The sequence below is a fragment of the Rhynchophorus ferrugineus genome, unplaced genomic scaffold, assembly GCF_030347505.1.
Source record: "Rhynchophorus ferrugineus isolate W39M unplaced genomic scaffold, kcgeb_rfMv2 rfM2, whole genome shotgun sequence".
Classification (NCBI taxonomy): domain Eukaryota; kingdom Metazoa; phylum Arthropoda; class Insecta; order Coleoptera; family Curculionidae; genus Rhynchophorus; species Rhynchophorus ferrugineus.
This window is the reverse complement of record NW_027472581.1, coordinates 23,804,433-23,829,795: the sequence shown is the minus strand read 5'-3', so window position 1 is coordinate 23,829,795 and position 25,363 is coordinate 23,804,433. Positions and strand designations below refer to the sequence as shown.

General features: G+C 32.8%; 1 protein-coding gene and 4 non-coding genes across 5 annotated transcripts in view; all 5 read left to right on the top strand.

Annotated features, from left to right (window-relative positions):
• Positions 1-25,363, top strand: part of timeout (circadian regulator timeout) — a 621,776-nt gene that overhangs the window by 480,945 nt on the left and 115,468 nt on the right. Inside the window, exons 11-14 of the mRNA XM_076394399.1 lie at positions 2,411-2,449; positions 2,505-2,598; positions 2,659-2,860; positions 16,509-16,654. Coding sequence (XP_076250514.1) covers positions 2,411-2,449; positions 2,505-2,598; positions 2,659-2,860; positions 16,509-16,654 — 481 coding nt within the window. The remainder of the gene's footprint in view (positions 1-2,410; positions 2,450-2,504; positions 2,599-2,658; positions 2,861-16,508; positions 16,655-25,363) is intronic.
• On the top strand, positions 21,251-21,344 carry TRNAY-GUA (transfer RNA tyrosine (anticodon GUA)). The gene is made up of 2 exons: positions 21,251-21,287; positions 21,309-21,344. It is a non-coding gene; the product is annotated as a tRNA-Tyr (tRNA).
• On the top strand, positions 22,569-22,662 carry TRNAY-GUA (transfer RNA tyrosine (anticodon GUA)). The gene is made up of 2 exons: positions 22,569-22,605; positions 22,627-22,662. It is a non-coding gene; the product is annotated as a tRNA-Tyr (tRNA).
• TRNAY-GUA (transfer RNA tyrosine (anticodon GUA)) lies at positions 23,171-23,264 on the top strand. Its single transcript has 2 exons — positions 23,171-23,207; positions 23,229-23,264. It is a non-coding gene; the product is annotated as a tRNA-Tyr (tRNA).
• On the top strand, positions 24,877-24,970 carry TRNAY-GUA (transfer RNA tyrosine (anticodon GUA)). Its single transcript has 2 exons — positions 24,877-24,913; positions 24,935-24,970. It is a non-coding gene; the product is annotated as a tRNA-Tyr (tRNA).

Below are 25,363 nucleotides of genomic sequence, written 5' to 3'. Positions count from 1 at the left end.
CTATAGGTTTACATACTCGATTATTTCCTTTCGCTTCTGTTTTATTTTCAGTTTGTTTTTATTATACAATAAACTCTGTTAAATCCAAAAATTATAATTATGGAAATTAATATTATTAAGCTTGCACTTTCGATGACACCCATGTAAATTATTTCTATTTCATGTATTACATGTTGTATGTACTTAAATGATCACTGTTAATATTATATAATTTTATATAATTACAAAATAATAATAAACAATATAAAATAAAATTCTATCTAGTGTCCTTTATCGATATCCATCATTTCCGTACGGAAGCATACAAATTAATAAAACAAAACAATCGGCTCCTTATGAGGTTTTCATATTATTTTATGAAACTTTCACTCAAATGTAAGCCGAATTATTAATAACCGAGCCGAACTATTCTCGCGCGATGTTCCGGCATTTATCGGAGATCACTTTATATGGTGTCTATATTAATATTGGTGTACCCTCGAACCTAAAACTGTCTATAAATTCTATATAAAACTATATAAAACTTTTGAGAAAGTGAGATCAGTCAAAAATTTTTCGATTACGCGTTTTAGACCGTATATCCTTCAAATCACAAAAAAAAAACGGGGATTACAAACCGAGATCCGATTTCGGATCTCACCTTGTAAATCGGATCTCGGGTTGTACATAGTTTATCAAAAACGTATCCCGTCATGTATTACAAAGATGTTAGCAAAGATATTACACCTTGTATGGCACTGTTTCGGGCATTTTACGCCGAAGGCCCAGTAATAATTGAAGAGGCCAAGTAGAAAAAATTGGAACAAAGCACAGCTTTCGGCACCATATTATCCGGTCACATATTGAAAACTGCAGTTTTTTTTCACATGAAATGTCCTAATCCATTCGTTGTTTTCAGCATTTTTTTTTTTTTTGGTCGATAACTTGTTCCGGTTGATGACTGATGGCCCGGCGGAATATATCTTATTGTTTACGAAATAAAAGTTATTTCGATTATTGGCTTTCTTCGAAAAACAAAAAGTGGTAAATCCATTGTTAATCGCTAGTTACAATACGCCACGGAAAACTTTTTTTTGGTCAACAATGAAATCGCAATGTTGAACCTTTTCGAAATGTCATTTTTAGTTAATTAGTGTGGCAACTATTTTCGTCTTAAAGCACTTGATTCATCAATTATCTAAACTTAAGTTCTTTCAGAGCCTTAACTGAAATCCTAAACCGACATTCGGGATATAACTGAGCAGCATGGCCATAAGTTTCTAAAAGTGTTTGATAGGCTACATCTGCAGATTTATTCAAATTATACAAAAAAGGTAGTGAATCGCTAGAATACAATTTTGAAAGTTCCATGATTAGCGTCTACATTGAATACTTGGAAGAGGAAATGTATTATTTCATACTTCGCATACGCATTTTCGCTAATAGATATCGCTGATTAAAATACGTGGAAGTATCACCTTTTAATTTTTTAGGTCTACTTATCATCGTGTGTTTATTCAAGAATTATTTTAATTGGACTCCTCAGTTATAATTACTTTTAAGGACTTCAATTTTGCTTCACAAATTGTACATTCACTGGGTCATTAAATTTAATGCTGATTATATTTTTTGGCTTTGTCAAGGGGTGCGTTGCACCAATCCTATTTAATTGCTCTGACACCTCACTTAGTAAATTGACTTTGAAGAAGGGCCTGTTTAATTTTTCATTTAAGTGATCTTTCATGTCTTTGTAGTTTTTGATTCACCCCATAAAGAAGCTAATTATGGTAAGTCAAGGAGTGGTTCGAATAAGGCATTGAATATTTATACAGTCACAGGGCTCATAAAAAGCTTTCATAAAAAGTTCAATGTACCGTTTAACTACTTAATTAATAGTTACTTTCTGACAGACTAATATATAAATAATAGGTGAAAAATTTGGGAAAGATCTTGTAAATTTTCCTGATCCAGATCTTATTAATTTAGTTTGAAACTTTATCTTATATAAAACGACATAAAATGCAAATGTTCCACAATTGAAAACCATCCCTTGGGTTATCGGATTGGATTTTATTGGTCATAAATAAGAGATCAAATGGATGATTCTTCCTACGAGATATTTTATAACATTAAGTGAATAAAAGCAAGGGAAGTAATTTTTTTCTTCATTTAATACTACATTAATTAAGTCGTAATTTTATTATAATTTTAATGAAGTTTGTCTGACAATGTACAATGTACTTTGGTAATAAGTTATTTTATAGTTTCAATTTCTAGTTTTACAATTTATCATTAACAGGATGGTTAAAATTATTGTGACTTCTGAAATATATCTGAAGTATTCAAATTATAAATAATTTGAATACTTCAGAAGATAATCTTTTAGCTTTGTTTGATATCAATAAAAATACATTATTTCATTTTTTTGCAGAGAACTTCGTTACACCAGCCCAACCTCTAGTAAATGAAGGTAAGTATTTAAAATAACCATAATACCTGTGAATGTATTGAATCTGTAATTATAGATAATGAAGAGGAAGAATTTGATGAAGAAGAAGAGGAAGATGAAAGGCCGATTTATAATGAAACCAACTTTAAATTTGAGGATTTCACTAAGAGGTACACAGACATAACCGTTTCCCTTTGAGATAACATAAATTATTTAATAAATAATTTCAGATTGCCGCATCCGAAAATCGTAAGAGCTTGCGGTCTAGCTTTGCAACAGTTTGAGAAGAATTCGGTTAATACAAACCACTGCATCGTAAAATTGCTGCACCGGATTGCTTTTGACTGCAAAATGTTTATAATGGTTTTCCAACTAAGCATCTTCCGAACTTTTCAGAAAATTTTCGCCCAACAAGATCTACCCCAACATAAGGTAAGCAATTTAAAGTTGTCTAAAATTTAACGTCTGAAAGCTTAAGTCAAAGTAAAACAGAACTGTTATAGTATAAGGAAGCAGTTTAGGAAATTATACAATAATTTCTTATATAATATATTTGCGAGGAAATAGTATTGGATTAAAGGTCTATCACTATTTTAAAATGCTTATATGTAACTAATTAATAAGGTATACGAATTAATTTTGTGATAATAAAGAATATTTATATAGTTTTTTTATTGTAAGAATGATATGCCTTGTCTAAAGATTAATGAAGTATTATTTTTGTTTATATAATATATGTAAATTCATTCTGAGCATTACATAAGCATTGAATGTTTATTCGAGAAAACTTAAACTTAAATGTAAATTGTAACTTCCAATTACAAATGATGTCTGATTTTTATGGTCGTTTGTTCATAGTATTGCAATTTAATTTTTTAATATTTAATAATTTTTGAAGAAGCATAATCATCAAATCGTCTTTTGATTGCCCAAAATATGGTCAGCAGTTTAACTTTTGCTGATTTGAGCGATGATGACAGTGACCAGCAATGAAAAAAATATTTATTTAATGAAATCGCATTAACTGATTTATGAAAATGTATTTATTTTCATAGTAAGGTCGAAATTGATAATTTATTTGATAAAATATAACCAGAAAATAAAGCAATCTGCCATGATATAATTCCCATAAGGGACAGTTACATTACTGTTCAGTGGTGGATGGCACAGGGACTTCAGAACAAATAAAAAATTTTGGTATATCTATATCCATCATTATTTGAAGAAATCTTATAACAAGCCAAAACTCAACAGTTCAAAAAAGTCCCTAGCGTGGATATGTCGGTTTATTGAACAAGTACTCTTTTAACACATTTTCTGTATTCTGAATGAATTTTATGAAAAATAATTATATACCCCAAAAATATTATATGTTAAAAATAATAAATACTTTGAAATACTTTTTTCAAAATTGGTAGTCATCCCAGTTGGTGACTCAGTATTGTTTGTTGATGATATATAAACTATGTGAATTAATTTTGAAAGATTATTGAGCAGTTGAATGCTTCATTGGATTTTTATTCACTGACCAACGAAATGCCCTTTTTATTATTTTTAGTTTATTATGGGATACCTTAGCATAATTTCCATCCGGCTATATATTTTTGGTTAATAACCCATATGTACTGTTAAGTACAAGAATTTGGTATCCATGATATTTGAAATGTCTTAGGAAGTTTTATTAGAGCTTGGGTGTATAACTTAATTTTTACGTATGATAATTTTTAACGAATTTAGTTTTTATAAAAACGTAGCAGCATGCTTAATTATGTTATTTTTTTCCTGTGATCTCACACTCTTTGTAACATACGAACTATTTTAATGAGCTATTTATTCACTAAGCCACAATGAGTTGACTCAAACAAATATTTTATGGATTGGAATAAGTTTGCGGCTAGAAGAACTTCCCATCCCAAGTCTGGTCAATTTTTAACATGCATGATATATTGGATAGCCTGCTTCGTACAAACGAATATTAAAGTTTCACATTCTTGTAGAAAATTGTTTCTATTAAACTATATTTTGCATTCTAAATATATTCCATTCAAAATATACTTTTACTCCCAGTCACAGTTTCCCACAAATATATTTTTTATCTTGCCTGATAATCAGGGAAAGCACGTGCCTATCGTACATTAACATCTTATATTGGAAACAACTTGCTGCATCCCACATGGTGCAGATGCGTTTAAACAGTTGTTAGAGTGATACCTAGCCGAGCTTGTACTTGTTAATATTTGGGTTTGCATTGAATCTTAAATCATAGGAGCTTGCAGTTAAACAATACATGCCATTGGCATGTGGAGCTACTCATTAGGATCTTCTAAAATATTCGTAGTAATAGTAACATATAAAATACAACGTCGGTACCAAGAACACCACAAATTGATTCAACATCAGTGTATAAAAGTAGTATTCTTCGCTGGCATTCGTATAAAATATATTGTCTAAAAAATAATCATCGAAAAGCTGTTTTATTTGAGGTTGTGTAATTCACTTAAACGTGTTGTACGTTATTATAAAATCTGGCATCCGGTCCTTCACAAACCACAAAAGCTTACAAAAATATATTTATTTCAAATACAATTTTAGGCTCACTAGAATAATGAAAGGTTGCAAACTAAAATGATGCATATCATAAATAATATAAATTTATTGACTATGATCAAAATTTTTTAGCTGAAATATTAAAATGCCATATAATAGGTCGGGCAAAAGTCCTGCTACCATTTTGATGCGCGCCATCTTGGTTATGTGATATTTAGCTCGGTTTCGCTTTAACCATTCTGTTGTGTATACGTCCATATTTTATTACAGAGACGAGTTGAGTACAATAAAGCAATCCTAAGAATGTCTGGTGAAATTGAAGATTTTGTGCCTAAATTGATAATGAGCGATGCAGTCCATTTTCTTGTCAGTGGCCACTGCAATAAACAGAGCAGTCGGTTTTGGCGAACACAGGATCCTCAATTAATTCATGCATGCACTAAAAACAACTGTATGGTGTGGTATTCATGGTGGAAAAATCATTGGTCCCCATTTTTTTGAAAATGACCAAGGTGTTGCATTTACTGTTACTGCTAAACGGTACCAAGACATGATTCGAAATTTTCCTGTGCCTGAAAATGAAGAGCAAGGACTAGAGGGCTGTGGTTTCAGCAAGACTGAGCCAAATCACACACATAGCTTCAACAGTTCAATTATTGAATGATGTTTTTCCACTAAGACTAATTTCGTGAAGTGGTGATTTAGCATGATCAGACAGATCTCTGGATTTAACAACACCAGACTTTTTCTTATGGGTTTTTTAAAATCAAAATTTTATGTGAATGAGCTCCAAACTATTCAATCAATATCTTATAGACAATATTCGTCACGAAATTGAAGAAATTCAATCTCAGATATTGCAGGATGTCATGAAAAATACCTTAAAAACAGCCAAAACTTGCATAGCGAATCGCGGTCACCATTTAGCCGATATAATTTTTAAGAATCGGAACGAAAAAAAAAACGTAAAGTCCAAATAAACTTTTTATAAAAACTATACTATAATTTTTTCTTTGAGAAAAGTTATAGGCCAACAAAATGGTAGCGGGACTTTTGCCCTGTTATTAAAGCGATTGTAATTACGTAGAAAATATTTTTACGACCTAATTCCCATACCAGATCCCCGAATGACATTTCTTAATCTGACTGAACCACCAGACAAAAAAAACGGCTTACGGAATCATCGAATATACATTACCGTCCCCGAAATTTTAATCTTCGACCGACCAGACGAATCTCTCCACGATCTGTTCGAAAATAGTCCCCCTTTTTATATACATTATCAAACTACGCTGCCCGCACACTCACACACACGGTCAAAAAATAACAAACTCCACCTCAACCGATAACCTTTTCCACCGAGAACATATTTAAATCAACCATAAGAAATTCTAATGCCCACATCCGCGCCGAACTTTTGAATCTCATTTTTTTGCAGCGTTATATGCTCCGATAGAATTGGGGTCAACAGTTCTGGAGGCTCTCTTAACAGTCAATATTTAAATTTGTGTCGCCTCCGTGGGCTTTATTGAAGTTTTGAATATCTTTTTCACTTTCGCTTTTGGGTTTTATTACTATCCGCTGCGGACGCTGAATGCGGGCGGTCCCGGTAGTTTGCCGGCAATAAGTGCGGTTCGAAGGGGGGCCGAGGGTGAATTTTAGGTTTACAGATTATGAGTCCGTTGCCGGTCAAATATTTATGATGTATCTCACCCTTCTTGGAATATTTATATCCGTCTTGAATAGGGCGGTCATCTTGCGGACCCCAATATTTGGTTTAAATGCCCTTTATATTACGCTAGGACTTTCATATTAAAAAAAATTATGACGTCACTCAATAAGTGTCCACTTTGGCATATATATGGCATATTGGCAGACCTTCAGTGGATATGCATTTCGTGTTGTCATTCTTTTATTAATCTCTTAGATCTTTAACATTCTGCCCGTGGGAATTTTTTATGATTTCCGTTATACAATTTAACTATACTGACATGTAGAAGATCGCTTCAGTAAGTGATCTGCTCTACAGAATTATAATCTGAATCTTATTCTATTATAACTTATTTTAGTCTACACTAACTTACTCTAAAGATTATTATCTGACTCTATGTATCTATTAATCAGTTCGTCATCGAGCGCCTTTAACTGTTTGGCGAGTGCATTGGGATACACCAATAGTCTTTCAGAGTACTTTGCAATAACACTTTGAATCATATTCGTTATGAGTTCTAAGGGGATATCGGGCTGTATTAGTTTCTTGGAGACGTAACATGGGGCATCGACGATGGCTCGTAATACTTTATTCTGGAACGTCTAGGGATATCGGGTGTTTTATTTGCAAGTACTATCTTATAGTTCAATACTATAGGTCCAAATGGGCCTAAGTATTGACTTATACAGCAAAACCTTAATATCTGAGGATAATTTAGATTTACGTCCTGTCAGCCAGTACATTTTGTTTATGTTCTTTTCCATGTTAATCCTCGATCAGAATGCATTTCCAGATATTTAATATTGGCTACTTAAGTGTTCATAATTATTCATTTTTGCTAGTGGACGGGTCCTTCTACAAAGAGGGAATGTCGCATGGGTAGATTTTGCCTCATTTTCTTTGATACTCAATGTCTTAATACACCATGTCAGCTACAATTTGACTTTGTCTAGATGAAGTTGGAGGTTTCTTGTGGCTGTTGCTGGATCTTCGTGTAATGATGAGACTGATCTGACTGATGAGCTGTATCGTCAGCATATGTTGCAACAGTAGTGTTTCTTGAAGTCGGTAAGTCAGCTGTGCACAAAAGATATAACAATGGACCAAGGACACGACCCTGCGGATCACCTAAATATTTTACATGTAGATCAGTGTACTCGTCATCCTGTTTGACAATAAAATGTCTGTGTATGAGGTATGATTTCAGTAGTCAAAAATTCGTGTTGGGCAAAAGCTTTTTTATTTTAACCTGCAATCCAGTATCTAAAGCTTGAGATATATCGAGAAATGCAGTGGAGCAGTTTTTTTATCATTTAGGTTTTTGTTAATTTGTTTGACTAATTTGTGTATTTTTTGTTGTCGTTCCGTGTTTATTACAAAAGCCAAGTCTGGAATAATATTTCTGTCTATGTGTCTCTGAATGTATAAATTTTCAATAACTTTTGAGATCACAGGTAAGAGGCTTATAGGAGGAGACGTCTTCTGATTTTTTCCCTAGTTTAAGAATCATAATGATTTGAGCCACTTTACAAGTGCTAAGAAAGTAATGAAGTCTTAATACGGCATTAACTATGAACGTTATTAACTTGATGCACTTTTCTGAGGGCTCTTTAAAATTCTTCCAGTAATTAAGTCAAAATTGTTGACATAATCCGCCTATTCACTTGTTGATTGAAATTGTACGAGGAGTAAAAGCATCGATAGATTTAATATCTTTATTTACTCGTTACTAAGACTAGCAAGGTCAGTGCAAAGACTGATGGAAAATGGGATTAAGGCTATTAATTTCAAAAAAGTTCTCTTTTTGAAACGAGATATTTTTTAATTTTTATATATTATAACTCGTACACATCACATATCATACTATACAGCTTATCATTAACGTTACGGCTCAACTTGTTTTCTTACTTTTTTGTGGGTACTAACACTATAATTTAGATAGTGATACTGAGCTCAAGATATGTTTATGAATACACATATTTATCATTAATACATATAAAACCTATATGTAAAAGTCTATTGTTTTGTTCTGTCCACCTATAAATTAGTTTTAAAGGATTTTTTTAATTTAAGCTTTAACTTATTGAGCTTTATTGTGAAAAATCGGTACAATGTACTTTACTCAAGGTATCGTTCATCAATAGGCGCTACATTTTATCATCTACCAGACAATTAGGGATTACATCTTGAAGGAATTATGTATCTATTTGAGGCTTTCTACGAGTCGATCCATATTTTAGTATCTTCATGAGTAGGAAACCGTTGCTCAGACAGGTTACGACTGATATGTCGCAAACAGTACTACCCAGAAGGAATAAGGTCTGGAAAACACTTCCTTCACTAACGCCCATAGGTCAACATGCGTTGTTATGCCGAAGAATAACATTTTATTATATGTATTTGCTCGTATTCCGGCCGTTTTTCGCGCAAAATTCGGCTGAAACGCATCCGTATATACTGCCAACAGTTCTATATATTTTTCTTGCGTTTTGCATGGATAATTCATCGAATAATGCCTTGAAATCTTCGTCTTCAATTTTTTTTTTAACGTCCCGAATGCTTTTTGTCTTTGATGTCAAAATCACCAGTTGTAAAACGTTGCAAGCAGTATTCACATATTGAAATCGATGGAGCATGGTTGCCATAACCTGCACACAGCTTTCGATAACCTTCACATAAATTCAGTTTACTCGGTATACATTTTTTCACACTTACATATGAACGAAATTACACATTAAAAAAAGAAATTTAAGAAAATTAAAGGCTGTCAGTGAGGCTTTAACATAAAGTTGGTTACAAATGTACCCAATGCGATTAACACACACTAACACAATCTGTTGTGATTCCATCAAATTTGATTTATAGGCTTATAATACATTAAAATATTCTTTATATAATTACTGCAAAGTAAATATGTACAATTATATACAATGAGACATTGAATGGAAGGGATACAATAAACTTAAAATATATCAAAACCAATATGAACTGAACTAAATGGCACCGAAAAATGTGTCATCGACATTTTTTGTCTTCATTTAGATCGGTCATCTAGTTCAAACAGTTTTGGCTGATGTGGCATCGGTGTTGGAAAACGGATATATGGGTATTTAGGTTTCTAAAAATTTTGAAAAAATTTCTTCAATGATTCGTCATCAAATAAAGAAAATGTATGTTTGGCTGGTTTTTATTAGGTTGCACTTCGTTTATATATTAAAGATGATCGTGGGACTTTGTATTCGTGTTGACTTCCATCTTACCTTCCTTTCCTATAGTTATGGAAATAACTTACGCGATATCTGTGACTACGCCATCAATTGTAAATCTTTCAAAATTAATTCACATTTTTATATAATCAAAGACACTAGAAGACATGCTCTAGGAACTATGCATCTAGAGTTTATAACTAAAATGAATATATAGTCCGTTCAATAAAACAGTGAACTCACGTCATCTAAATTTCTGGCCTCAAAATGTTGCAATGTTGTCGCATTAACTTTGAGTTGTATTCATTTTAATGCAAATACTATCTCGGTTATATTCAAAGTAATTGATTTGAGACGCAATCCGTTTCTGAGTTATATATATATATATATATATGTATATATATACCGTAACAAGCAAAGCATCGAAACAACGTTTGCCAATGAATTACATGTTCGATCGTACCAGACAGCAGTGCATCTCGTTTTAAATGGATTAAAATGAGGTGGAAAATATATGCCTGATAAAAGTATTTACAAATTATGATAAGCAATACGTTGCGACATAATGATGCTGATCAGTTCACTGATATTTTGAATAGACTAAAACAATAATGGAAATAGATGAAATCACAAATGTACAATTAAAAACTAGTGAATTTACCAAATTCGAGTATATCTTAATCTAAAAACTAAAAGAAAATTATGTATATATTTGAAAAAGTCGCAAAGGAATAAAAGAATCATTTTATTAAGGTTTAGTATATAAAGAACGGAAGAACGCACTATTTTTAATTTTGGTTGAAAATAATACTGCAATAAACCTTTAATTAAGAATGTTGGTATTGGAATTGATATATTTTTTTAATTATTAATTTCTTATTAGTTCTTTATTTTTTAGTGCTAAAATAACGTAAGTGAAAAATGAAGTGCGTGAAATAAACAATGTATTTATTTTATTTTTTTTATCCTCTGGAAGTAAATTAAATAAAATATTAAAAATTAAAAAATGGCAAACAATAGCGATTCAACCAAATCACCTGCACACTTTGATATAAGATTAGAACAAACAGCAATAACGCAAACTCCACCATCAGAATGGACTACAGTCGTTAACAAAAAACGATTGAGAAGTCCAGAAGAAGAAATCGCGAGGAAACAAACAAGAATCAGTGACTATTGGTTGCAGAAACCGATAGAGACAAAAAACAGTTTTAGCAACCTGTCGGAAGAAATTGAAGAGAACATACAACCAAGCCCTGAAAAAGTTGTTCCCAAACCACCACCAATAACAGTCTATAAGGTAGGAATAATAAAAAACATCCATGATTTATTAAAAACCATTACTACGAACTATACAATTAAAACAGTGAGCTATGAAACAATTAAAATCCAATTGTTCGAAGCGGATCACTTTAAAGTTCTTATAAAAGAATTAGATGAAAGAAACACCCAATACCATACATTCAGGCCAAAATCCGAGAGAACATTTAAATTCGTACTAAAAGGATTACATCACGGGACGGACTTTAACACCATCAAGGTAGCACTAGCTGAAAAAGGCCACGAGGTCGTAAATATTCACAATATACGACATCACACGACAAAAAAACCTCTGCCTATGTTTTATATAGACATAAAACCTAATGGAAACAATAAGGCGGTGTATGAAATCACCAAATTGGAAAATAATATTATTAAATGCGAACCACCACATATAAAAAGAATTATACCACAATGCACAAGGTGTCAAGCGCACGGGCACACAAAGACTTACTGTCGCAAATCATATAGATGCGTAAAATGTGCAGGAGAACATAAGACAGGAGATTGTACTCGTAAAGTTCGCGATGAAAAAGTGAAATGTGTCAACTGTAACGGAAATCATCCAGCGAACTACAAGGGTTGCGCAGTTCACAAGCAACTACAGCAGAAACTCTATCCTGCCTTAAGGGAAAAAAGGCATCAACAAAAACAATCCACTACTACCAATTTACCACTACCCACCAGAACAAGTCAACCAGACATAACTTATGCCCAAATAGTTGAAAATGGTTCAGCACAAAAACGAGAGACAATATCTCAACCTACTGAAACTAGCAACATCTCAAGATTAGAAAATATGATGGCCAAACTAATGGATCAAATGAGTACGATGCTTGGTCTACTCACAACCGTCGTAAGCAAACTTGCCTAATGCCTGAAACCAATAGCTACAAAATCGCCGTCTGGAATGCCAATGGGCTCCAACAACATGCCAGGGAACTAAAAATGTTCGTAATTGAACAAAATATTGACGTTATGATGGTTTCCGAAACACACTTTACGGACAAAAATTATATGAAAGTTCCTAAATATAAGCTTTATCATACAAATCACCCTGATGATAAAGCACATGGAGGTACAGCCATAATAATTCGAGATGATATAAAGCATTTCGAAAAAGAAAAATTCCGCAAAGACTACCTGCAAGCCACCAGTATAACCATAGAGGAAGCCCATGGACCATTAACAATTTCTGCGATTTATTGCCCACCCAAACATAACAACAAGGCAGAACAATTTCAAGAATTCTTCCGTACACTAGGTAATAGATTTATAGCAGGAGGAGATTATAATGCAAAACATTTAATGTGGGGTTCAAGAATAATAACCTCAAAAGGTAGAGAACTGCTCAAAGCCATAAGGATAGATAACTTACAACATATCTCTACTGGTGAACCAACATATTGGCCTTCAGACAGAAATAAAAAACCAGATACAATAGATTTCTGTATTACAAAAAATATTGATCCAAAAAAGTGTCAAGCAGAATCATGTTTCGACCTGTCTTCTGATCATTCACCAATAATAGTAACAATTTCTTCAAAAATTACCATCAAAGATAAACCCCCTTCTCTGTGCAATAATAGAACTAACTGGCCCTCATTTAGAGAAAACTTAGACCAAAATATCTCTCTAAACTTACCGTTACAAACTGAAATGGATATAGAAATAGCAGCAATAAATCTTACAAAAAATATACAGGAGGCAGCATATTCCGCGACTCCCAACATTGAAACATTTCCAAGAAAAAATACACATATATCATGTACAATACAGAAAAAGATAGCAGAAAAAAGAAAGTTACGACGAAATTGGCAACAGCAAAGGACTGAAGAGAATAAAAGAAAATTTAATAGGGCCATAAAAGAGCTGAGAGATCTAATCCAAATCGAACAGAACCAAGGCATTCAAGAATACCTAGAAAACTTGACATCAACTGAGGCTACAGACTATTCGTTGTGGAAAGCAACAAAAAAGCTTAGGAGATCCCAGCAGCATAACCCACCTATTAAAACAAGCGAAAATAATTGGGCGAGAAGCAATAAAGAGAAGGCCGACATTTTCTCAAAACACTTAAAAAATGTTTTTAAACCTTCCCAGTCTCAGCTACATAAAGATGACGAAAATAAAATTACTAGCTTTCTAGATTCGCCATTTCAAATGGATTTACCGCACGAGAAATTAACGGTCAAAAAAGTTAAACATACAATAATGAGAGAGATTAATATTAAAAAAGCTCCTGGTTATGACTTAATTACTGGCAAAATTTTAAAAGAACTATCAGAAAAGGCTATAAAACTATTAACATATATATTTAATGCTATGCTACGAATTAATTACTTCCCTAGTATCTGGAAAGTAGCTAAAATATTAATGATACTTAAACCAGGAAAAATACCAGAAGATGTGACCTCCTACCGACCTATAAGTTTATTACCAATAATCTCGAAAGTTTTCGAGAAGTTATACATAAAAAAACTAAACTATATAATAGAAAAAAGAAAAATTATTCCAGAACATCAGTTTGGCTTTCGCAATAAGCATGGGACTATAGAACAAGTGCATAGACTTGTAAACCAAATAAACGCTGACCTAAATGCCAAAAGATATTGTTCGGCTGCTTTCCTAGACATATCTCAGGCTTTTGACAAAGTATGGCATACGGGCTTGCAGGTTAAACTAAAGAAACTTCTCCCTCATCCGGACTATCAGCTACTAAAATCGTATCTCACTGACAGACATTTTATTGTAAATCAAGGCGATGAACATACCGAATTAAATCCCATATATTCAGGAGTTCCGCAAGGTAGTGTACTGGGTCCAGTACTGTATCTTCTGTATACGGCTGATCTGCCCACCACAAAAATAACTACTGTGGCAACATATGCAGACGATACAGCAATCTTAGCATCCCATGAAGATCCAGTCACAGCATCAATAAACCTACAAACCCACCTGGAGCAAATACAATTATGGTTGAAGACATGGCGCATTAAAGCCAATGAATCAAAATCCACGCATATAACGTTTACCCTGCGTAGAAGAACATGTCCACCAGTAAATATCAATCATCGCCAACTCCCCCAAGCAGACCATGTTAAATATCTTGGTATGAATTTAGATCGACGCCTAACCTGGAAGAAGCACATACTCTCTAAACGGAAACAATTAGGACTAAAATTATATCAAATGTATTGGCTCATTGGGCGCAAATCCAAGTTATCATTAGATAACAAGGTATTGCTGTATGAGTCTATACTCAAGCCCATTTGGACATATGGAATTCAACTATGGGGTACCGCTAGCAAATCCAATATATCCATCATTCAACGGTTCCAAAATAAGGTGTTGCGTGCCATTGTTGATGCTCCGTACTATATTTCAAATAAAGTGATACAACGCGATATTCCTCTAGAACCTATAACGAGTGTAATCCAACGTGTTTGTGTGAAGTACTTCGAAAGAGTGTCAGTGCATCCCAATGTACTCGCTAATCAGCTAAATATGCGACGTGATAGTGAAGTGCGTAGACTAAAACGTTTAACACCATCTGATCTGATTACTGGACATATGTAGAGTTTAGAATAAGCATTAGAATAAGACTAATTAATTAAGATAATATTTTATACAGAAGATTGCTTAATGAAGTGATTTTCTACATGCCATGTATATATAATATAAACAGAAGAAATACTTATTGCCAATAGGGCAGATTGTGGACTCACGAAGAGTAATAATAAAAAAAAAGTTCTTTATTTTTAAAAAGACAGCCACATATGTTTTATGACTACAAAACTTACTATACCGCTTAGAATGGACGGTTTTAGTCATGGCTTTTATTTTGAGTATAGCTTAGGGTTCTTTGTAAATGTCATGTAATGGCGTATAATATACTTTTACACGAAAACACGCTAGCGAAAATCTGAACGTCCTAAATCTACAACACAACAGGTAAATAAATTCGATGTAGTGTTATCGAGACTAAATCGACGTTTAACTCCTCAAATTACCTTTAGTTTCAATGATGTACGAGAAAGGGCTGTCTGAACTACAGCTGTAAAGAACTACTGAGTATGTGTTAGCCCTAGGGTGTAAGTAGTAGCCAAAAAACCAAGTTCTACTAGTACTTATGGGAGAAATAGACTGATGTGAGCACAAATACAGACAATTCGATGAAAAGTAACTGGAAAAATGTCCTAGGGACGGATGATTCCAAATTTCAGATATTTTAGTCTAGTGTCGCATGATTTTGTGCGTCAATCAAAAGGCAAATGGACTAACGTTATAGTTTGATGATGCTCCGGTATTAATAAGACCGACCATTTCATTAAAATCGCTGGAAAACCGAGTCAAGGGCATCTGGAAAAACTTTAAAGAGAAGAAAAATACGGTTTGGAGAGAATCCAATTGGCTGAAGTTTTGATTTTCAAGAAACATACTTCAAAATGATGTAATTATGTTAGGGATTCCTAAAACAAAAATAAAACGTAAAATTTTTGAAACTAATGAAGTGACTATAAAGATCACCAGACTTCTCACCTATCGAATTAGTATGGGATGAGCTTCATAGAAAAGTGAGGAATCCATGCCTCGAGCATGTTTACAAAATGAGTGGAAGACATTGAACTCCGAATATGTAAATAAGTTAATAAAAATTATACGAGGCCAAAATTTTACGAAAAATGTATATCAATTTATTTTAGGTGTACTAACTATTTTTAACTATTTTTAATTAACCAAATGCTATTCTAAGATTTGACTAATCATAATGATAATAAGTTACAAATCATAACTTGTGTTTTGTTGTCGTTTCGTTTAAATTACTGTATTTTCTACAAACTTTTGAAGGGTAGTTTATATATTTATTTTAATCTCAAGCTAACTCTGCAAATTATTTTATAAAATTAATCATGAAAATATTAAAATTGACATATGTTGGTATTCTCCAATATTGAATTGATATCTAACAATATCCTGAGATCAATTCGTATAATTTAGTTCTTAAATAACACACAGTTTTGACCAGTAAAACATTTTCAGGGCTTTCAATGAAGATATAAATACAAGATTCATTAATAAAAATATTTTAAATTAAAACAACATTCATATCCCAAGTTATTTCTATAAAAATAAAATGTTACTTGATCAATCTAATTAATTCTTGGTTAATTGCTTTATATATTGACCAGAATCAAACTTTTTGAGGTTGCCAATAAAACGGTTCTTTTATAGCGACTTCCTATAAACACACAAAACATTTCCACTTACTAAAACCTACCTAAAACTATTCCAGGAATTGGTGAAGTTTGCAACTTACATCGTGCGGCAATTCATAAAAGTGTCGGAAACTAACAAAAAAGTTTTTATGGAGGCTTTGTTCTGGAAGTCCAGTCGGGAGTGCTGCGAGATTGAAAATGGATACAATATGTCCGAGGAGAAGTAAGTAGAAAAGAGAGAAAAAAAACTGATAGAGATAAAAAGCTCTTGTGTAGTTTTAGCATATTTTTTTATAAATATTTTCGGGAGATGCCGCTCGTCTTTTATTAAAGGAGGTTTTTCCTTTGTTATGTTTTCATTATCCGTTTTATTTTGCCAACAACAAAATAATGAAGTATGTTGTCGGTTTTTTTTATCGCCCAGCGTTTTGTACAGGCCTGTTCTTTAAAATTGACTACGTTTTCTAGAAAAAAGTTTTGTTAGTATTATTATCGTCTGTTTTATGTATTTTCTCTGGGTAGTAAAAACTTTCGCTTGTTTCATTTCGAAAAATAGTATCTTTTTGTCGAATTTAGATGATGCCATGCCACCCTTGTTTGAATAAAATGCTAAATTTTGATCAATAGGATAATTTCATATTACATTTTCGAAAAATACTTTTAACACTTTTTTAATTTTGATAACTGATATAACCACACCAATTTTGTTAATGCGACGCTTTTGCTCAGAGTTATTTTATTTAATTCTAAAATAACTAATTGTTATTTATCTACTCGAGAGACACTTTTGGCTTCCATCATTGACTAGCATTTTCACCGCGGAGCTGCTGGCTATATATCCGTACTAGTAGAATCGGATTCTATGAGTTCCTTAGAGAGTTTAAGATCGGCAAGGACAGTCCACCCTGTGGTCACGTACATCAGAGAGATACAGACAAAGTTACAATTTAGTGGTGTAAGAATAACATACCTCTGGGTTTCCTCCCATAAAGGAATGTCTGGAAATGAAAGAACCGACAATGTGGCAAGTAGGGAAGAGGAGTCGATCAAGTTAAACGAACTGTTTAGCAAAAAACATGCCAAAGTCTATATGAAGGGCCTAAATAGGCAATTGACCCAATTATAATGGGACCTTCTCATAAAAAACAATAAATTATGGGAAGTCAAGAGGATCTTTAATCAATCTATAGACCATAATAACATGAGTAGACGCAAGTCAAGCGTCCTTTCACGACTGCGAATGGGGCACTGTAAACTGACACATGAATATTTGTTGAAGGGACAGAGCCCGCCCTTACATGATTTGTGTCAGATCATCAGACACATCCTACTGGACTGCCAAAAATATGATGATTTGAGGAGACAATTTGAGATGCGGACAACACTGGAACAATTGGTCCAACCTGAGCAACTGAATCTGCTGATGACTATCTAAAGACCATAGACCTACTCAACACCTGTAACATACATTTATTATTGTGTAATTGAAAAATTTTATTGTATATATTCTACTGTTTATAATCTACTGTGTAGTATTTTAAGCTGTTAATGTTCATATAATGTATTGTAATTCACCCTAAATAGCCCAAGAGACTGACGGGTTTAAATAAATAAATAATTGTTATTTATACTTGGGTGGTCCGCCAAAAACAATAAGATCCAGTCTCATTTTAGCTCGATACACTTGACTCAGCTATACTCCAACTTCTGCAACCCGACCTCCTCATTAGACTAGGGCTAACTCTGGGGTATACGGCGAGGCCTTTTTTTCTGCAATTGGTGGTTGAATCGGCCCATTAATTCGACATAGTACAGCTCTGTAACCATTTTGTCCTTCTCCTGGTAGTCGGTGTAAATCAAACCTTATAAATCTAAGAAAACGGTGTCCCTTACCTTTCCGGCCGATAGGAAAGCTTTCACCTTCTTCGAAGCACGTTCGCCGGAGGACTTCACCACTTTTTTGACTGTTTCTTAATCTCTGGTGTGTAGCAGTGGATGTATGTTTTGCGAACGGTTTCGAAAGGACGCAGAAAATACTTCAGATTGCGATTAAGCAGCGATAAACATTGTTCTGAACTGGTTCACGGTTGCTCTTGTTGTCCAGAGTGACTAACGCGGTACCTATCGCGCCGACAGCTTTTTCATGCCCAAAGTTTCATGCAGGATATGACCTACGCGGTCTTTGAAATTTCTACTGTCTCAATTATTTCACACACCTTCAATCGGCGATATTCCAATACGAGATCATTAATTTTTGCCGTGTTATCCTCCGCGATGGCCGTTACTATTAATTTCCAATATGTCTAAAACTGTTCACGGTCCACCATTTATCAATTACTTCCTCTATATGTCTCTCTTTCTATCGAGTTCAAAATAATAACTGATAGTTCCTCCAGGTCTTGTAACAAGTGATTTTCAAACAATAACAAAATCATGTTATGGTTCATTTCTCCATACACATTCCGAAGAATTTTCCGAGAATTTTCTCCATAGTAGTTGCCCTTATATTTGGAGGAAAGATACTAATTCTGTATCATGAATAAAACCATTCTTATTCCCAGCATGAATATCAATATATCTGCAATTAATTATTAATAAATATTATGATCAACACAACCTAATCAAACCTAATCAAATGCTAGCGTAACTTTTACCTTTTTCCATCAATTTTTGTTGTCTATATATTTTTTTTTACTACCTTGCCGACAGTGCCCCAATGAACCATTTTGAAATATCCAAGTTTCATCAAGATACACAAATTTTATAATTTATCTTCCTTAGTCTTATTGTATGCCTTTAAAAATTAAATTATTTTTAAGACAATGTCTGGAAGTTCCATTAGATCTCTTCGAAGGTTGTCTTTACATCATTTAAATCCTCTGCTCTGTAAGATTGTATGAAGGGATGTCTTATATCCCTTAAAAAGCTGCATGTCCCTAACTCTTTTATGTATACTTTCCAGACTAACAATTTTCTCTAAAATAATTTTATTAAATTGTGTTTATATCGATAAAATAGTTTGTATACTCACTTGTCAAGTTTTCTTGGTTGAGTCTAACGTATTGTTCTTCATTTTGTAAGCGATGTTATTTACAGTACCTACACTAATATTCATCTCAGCAGCAACACGCTGAAACATTTTCAATAAAATTGCAGCAACTTATAGTATTTAATATCATCAATAACTACCTCTCTACTCTCATTACCTTGTTCTTTTTCGCAATAACCTATTAAAACCGCAATCAATTTGTGACCTTGAATATCTATTGTTTTCGGCATTTTCAAACAAAGTGATATGATATATTACGGACCGACTTAAAATTTATCAAAATAATCAAAGGGCTAAAAAAACGTTTGCCGGTTTATAACCTTTAATAATTTTAACTAATATTTTGAATAATTTAGCGTACATCTCACAACCGGAAGGCGTCCAGCTATCAAACGTATGCAAAATTCTTGAAAGCAATAGTGATAAGAGGTTTTAACTCTTACCTATAAATTATTCTGGCTATATAATTAACTGTAGTTTTTATATATAATATAATGTTAAAATAAATTATATTTGATAACAATTTTGTGTAATTATTTTATTTAGATTAAAAATTTTTTGTATGTTAAAGCCAAACTGTACAAAAACAAAACTTTGAATATACTATAATTATTAATAACATATTAAGCTAAGATTTGCATTTAAAAGTGTTGCAATTCTTCAAGGAATGTGCAGAGTCTCTGAATCGTTTTCTATAAAGTATTTTCCCATTGTTGCACCAAAACATACGCCATTGCTTCAATGATGTTGAAGATGAAGTTCTACTCGTCATCCTCTGCTCTAAAACTCTCTATAACGGATAAATTATTTTTAGATATGGCGATATTGCTGGCCAGAGAATATTATACTAATCCTAGTAAATTGGGTAAAGTGTAATTTCTGTGTCTGGATATGGACCTTCTGTCATCTGTTCTCTTCAATAATCATCTGTGTGTGTTAATAATAAAAGCGAAACTAGCAAAGTGCATATGACATTATTAAAGTAAATGACATATAGAAAGTTACTTATAACAAAATACTTATTATAACTACTAATAAGCAGTTTTTTATTTATATTTGTCTATATATGTGTAGATTTTTCGTACGTATCACAATGAATGGGACTCATTACGTTCGTCCAAACTACTAAGTGGTACATTTCTCTTTCAAGTAACTGTCTGGTACCCTATTTTTTAAGTCGTTTTAAGATTCGTTGTTCATTCTTAATAATGGGGCATTTTATTCCTCACTAGGCTCACTAGGATTTTCTTCTTAGGTCTTCGTTAAAACGGTAAAAAAGATCTTCTACGCATTGTCGATTTGTTACGTAAAAATCACCACTTTCGTTGAGTATATATTCAAGTATACTACTCGCTACTTGTTCTAGCTGTTCTATTAGCTTTAGAGAATTACCGATATTAAAGTAGGAACTTAAGATCTGGTATAATGTATATTGTAACAGAAACAGGAACCCAGACTTTTGTATACTCCATCATTATTTATTAAATATTATTTATGATCAATTAGTTATCTTACACACCGCGATTAAATGTATTCATTAAAATAAAACATACTATAATATATTTTAATCAATATATGATATATAATAGTAATTACACTACACTTTAAATAATCCAACCTAATTAAGATAAGAATTCACACTAATTAAGTTACGAAATGTTGATTGGCAACAATGCAACGAAAAAAATAAAAGTGAAAGGGGTCATCTCATTGACACCATTATAGCGCATTCTGTGATTAGGTGTGAAAGTGAACACAACACGTACATAGCCTTCGATAGCTCAGTTGGTAGAGCGGTGGACTGTAGTGGTTATAAAAATTCATTGATATCCATAGGTCGCTGGTTCAAATCCGGCTCGAAGGAAACTTTTTCTTCGGAATGTTATATTAATTTTTTGGGGGCAAATTCTTTGCAATATATTTTCAACGAATTTTCTTCAATTTTGGTCCTTTTTAAATAACAATATATTGTTCCGTAATAAGATTCCTTATTTTAATTTTAAGTACTAGCACATTCGGGCGAGCTCAAATGTATGGTCAGAAGTCATTTTTGAATCAAATAGTGACAGGTAATGAATAGTGGATATATTTTGAGAATTCTTGTAAAAATTCTTCTGAAAATTATTTTCCCAAATACTCAGGGTTATTACCTGGCGAAGCCGACCGATGGACTCCAAGACCAGATCATTTTGGTCACAGGACAATGTGTTTGGTGGAACCAGGCGGTGTATTACGAACTCTTCAAACCTGGTGGAACAGATAATAGTGATCGCTACCGATAATAAATGATTTGATTATTATCATATCATAGAACAATTCATTTATCGAAAAACATCCAGAATGGGCCCGAAGACACGGTAAAGTGATTTTATAGCACGATAACGTGTCGTTTCCTAAAGCAAAACCGTTCAGGGGGCTTTAAAAGCATTTGGATGGGACATATTATCGCACCCGCCGTGTGATAATCCAGATATCTATCCAGATATCTATTAACTCCAGCCCGACTATTAACTTTTCGCTTCAGTAGAACATGCGCTTGCAGAGCAGCACTTTGCCAATTTCGAAAAAGTTCCCGAATGTTGAAGAAAATGGCTCAATGAATAGTTTCGCTCAAAGGACAAGCGTTTTTTTTGGGCTGGCTTCCATAAATTGTCTGAAAGATGAACGTCTTATACATCTATAAATCTTATGGAATCAAATAGCCAATACTTTGAATAAATATATTTTTATATGTTCTCAAAAACTGTGTAATTGTTTTCCGCAAAAAAAAACGGTAATGACTTTTCGATACACCTGCTATTTAATATTACAATTTAATTAATCTTAGAAACGCCATGCGTAATTTCTTGCTAATACCACAAATACCACAAAATGTATAAAATTCCCCAGAAATTAATTTCTACAAATTTATTATAATATATACATGATAGAGTTCATAAATATATGTTACTATGTTTTTGTAATTTTTAATTCCAAATACAATATAATTAAAGGAACTATAAATAAATGCGGCTTCGTAATTACTCTGTAACCTGGTTTCGGTCATAAATATTTCTTCGGTGTGAAAGTAATCGTAAAATGTCGTCAACCTTCGATAGCTCAGTTGGTAGAGCGGTGGACTGTAGTGGTTATACGCATTCATCGATATCCATAGGTCGCTGGTTCAAATCCGGCTCGAAGGAATTTTTTTTAGAATCATTTATATAAAGACATAAAAATTAAATAATCATGCATTATACAAATTATACAAATTCGTTATTTGCCAGTAATCATAATAATTTTTCCTTCGTTATTATATTTCGATTTCGTTCGATCGAGTTCGATATTACTGATATTACATAATTTATCTGTAAAATCCTTCAGTTTTTCTCAATATAAGCATAACCATTAATTGATTGATTTTGGGAACTTGTTTTTATTCCAACAATGGTTTTCATGAAAATTTTTCACGAAATCTTATGAACTATTTTCGTTTATAAAAATATACAAATAACTAAAAGTTTTTAAAGGTTTTCAGGTAATAAATTAATTTTTTAAACATTTATCATTGCTGATAGATATATTATTACCTCAGATAATAACATATATAGCTTCCTACAAGGTCAAATAAAAATCGGGAGTATTCATATGTAACCTAGTTTCAAGATACAATATTTCTTGGTGGTGAAAGTTATAATAAAATGCTATCAGCCTTCGATAGCTCAGTTGGTAGAGCGGTGGACTGTAGTGTTTGCAAAGATTAGTTGATATCCATAGGTCGCTGGTTCAAATCCGGCTCGAAGGAAAACTTTTTGCAAGTAGTTTAATTACTTCCAGAAACATAGGTCACAAATTGGAAATTTTAGAATATAATCAAGAGTCTTCAGGTCATATCATCTTCTTAGTTTTTTAAAATTTCAATGTCCAGTTTTCATTCTCTAGCAAATTTGCAAACTTCGTCTGCACAATTTTTGAACACACAATAAAGCGAATAATTTTTCAAAATGATGATCCCATGAATGATGGCAATTCTTATAATTTTATATCAATCTAGCTTGCTTTAGTTTAATTAGTGTCTGCAAAAATATTCTAAGGACTGGTTTAGGTTTTGTGGCATAATTTTAATGGTTTGTTGTGAATTCGAAAGCTACTCCTTTCTTTGTCATAGGATAACACGCTTTTAACAATGTGTGTGTGACTATGTTAAACGAGTTAAAATGTTAGATTAAAATAAAATAGTGTCGACTTAAAAAATATTATTTGCTTTACAAATCATTAACGGTATATATTTTTTATCTAATATACTCCTCTTTAAACATTTTCGCTTCTTTACACATAGAAGGTCTCTCTGAAGCGTCTAGCAGTAGTCTGATATCATTGAGACCCTCCATTTTCCGTGATATTTTTTCTCCGTCTCTTTTATGTCCTTGCTCTCGCTCACCTTGCCTGCATTCACATTTCCCAATTTTTTCGAAAACTAATCGAGGTGAGAATAAAGAAAATGTACATCTAATCTACATTAGCCAGTCTAAGGCTTCAAATGCTTTTTGCATTATTTTGGAGATTTATTTATAGTTAGGGTCTTCTAGTGATTGCCTAAAAATTTCTCGATGACTTGCTTAAAAACAATCCACTCTTCTTTTTGAGGATCTGTCATGGTCGTGATGATTCCGTCTTGTCATCCGATATAGTCATAAGTCATCTAATGCCCAGTAGGACAGAAATAGCTCGAATCGATGTATTTGAAGGAATATCTATATTTGTGAAGTGATTTTACAAATTGCTTTATTAATTTCGACTCTATGTGAAGCGATGGTAGAAAAACTTTAAGTGGACGTACTAATGTTTCTTGAAGGACGTTATTTTTTTCGATAAATCGAGTTTCTTGTGCCATTTAATTTTTGAAGAACCAATTCCATGTTACGAATCTATGAAAATGCGCCATAGTACTGAAAAATCCTGATGTCCTCTAATATTTTTCGTATTATTTCATCTTCAGCATACCAAAATGCATATAAATTAGTAGAAAATACCCAGATTTTTTGTTTCGGACCTGTGTTATCCCTGGTCTTTGAAGTTTCATCAGATTATGAGTACCTGGAGACTATAGCAAAAAATTGGTCATTATGATTATTACCATCAATCCATAACCCATGGTCAGGAAAGGCGTCTATTTCTGTTCTTCGGAAAATCTTTACCACTATTGTTGATCCATCGTAAAATTTATCGTAAATCTCGCCTCAGATAGCCAATCTCCTATTTTTAAAATCGCTTTCTTTGATTTTGATTCACGTATGTTACATCTTCCATCTAAAATCTATTTCGCCTCAGAAATCCGTATTTTTTATATCACATTATAGCCTAGTTTCAAGACAAGATATTTCTGGGTAGTGAAAGTTATAGTAAAATGATAACAACCTTCGATAGCTCAGTTGGTAGAGCGGTGGACTGTAGTGATTGTACACATTCGTTGATATCCATAGGTCGCTGGTTCAAATCCGGCTCGAAGGAGAACATTTTTGCAAATTTTGTTTTTGTTTATCTGAGAGAGCAATCGACTTGATGTTTCTTAGATAATTATTTCGAATGAATGATTGTGTATAAATATGCAGGCAGTATTTAAATGATTCAAGAGTTACTGCAGGTCATAAAATATTCATTCTGTAATCTACTCAACAATGGTCAGATCGTATAACAAACCTCCCAAAAATTTTAATATTAATTTGAAGTATATAACTTAACAAAATTTCTTTGTGAAAACAAAATGACAAAATTAATTGATTCACGGATTTGTTAGATCAGAATTTGCTCTCTTCAACTTGTTTTTGTTTCACTATCATTGCTCATCGAATCTCGGAACTGTTGCAAAATATGATATTACATTATGTTAGTCATTTTTTTTTA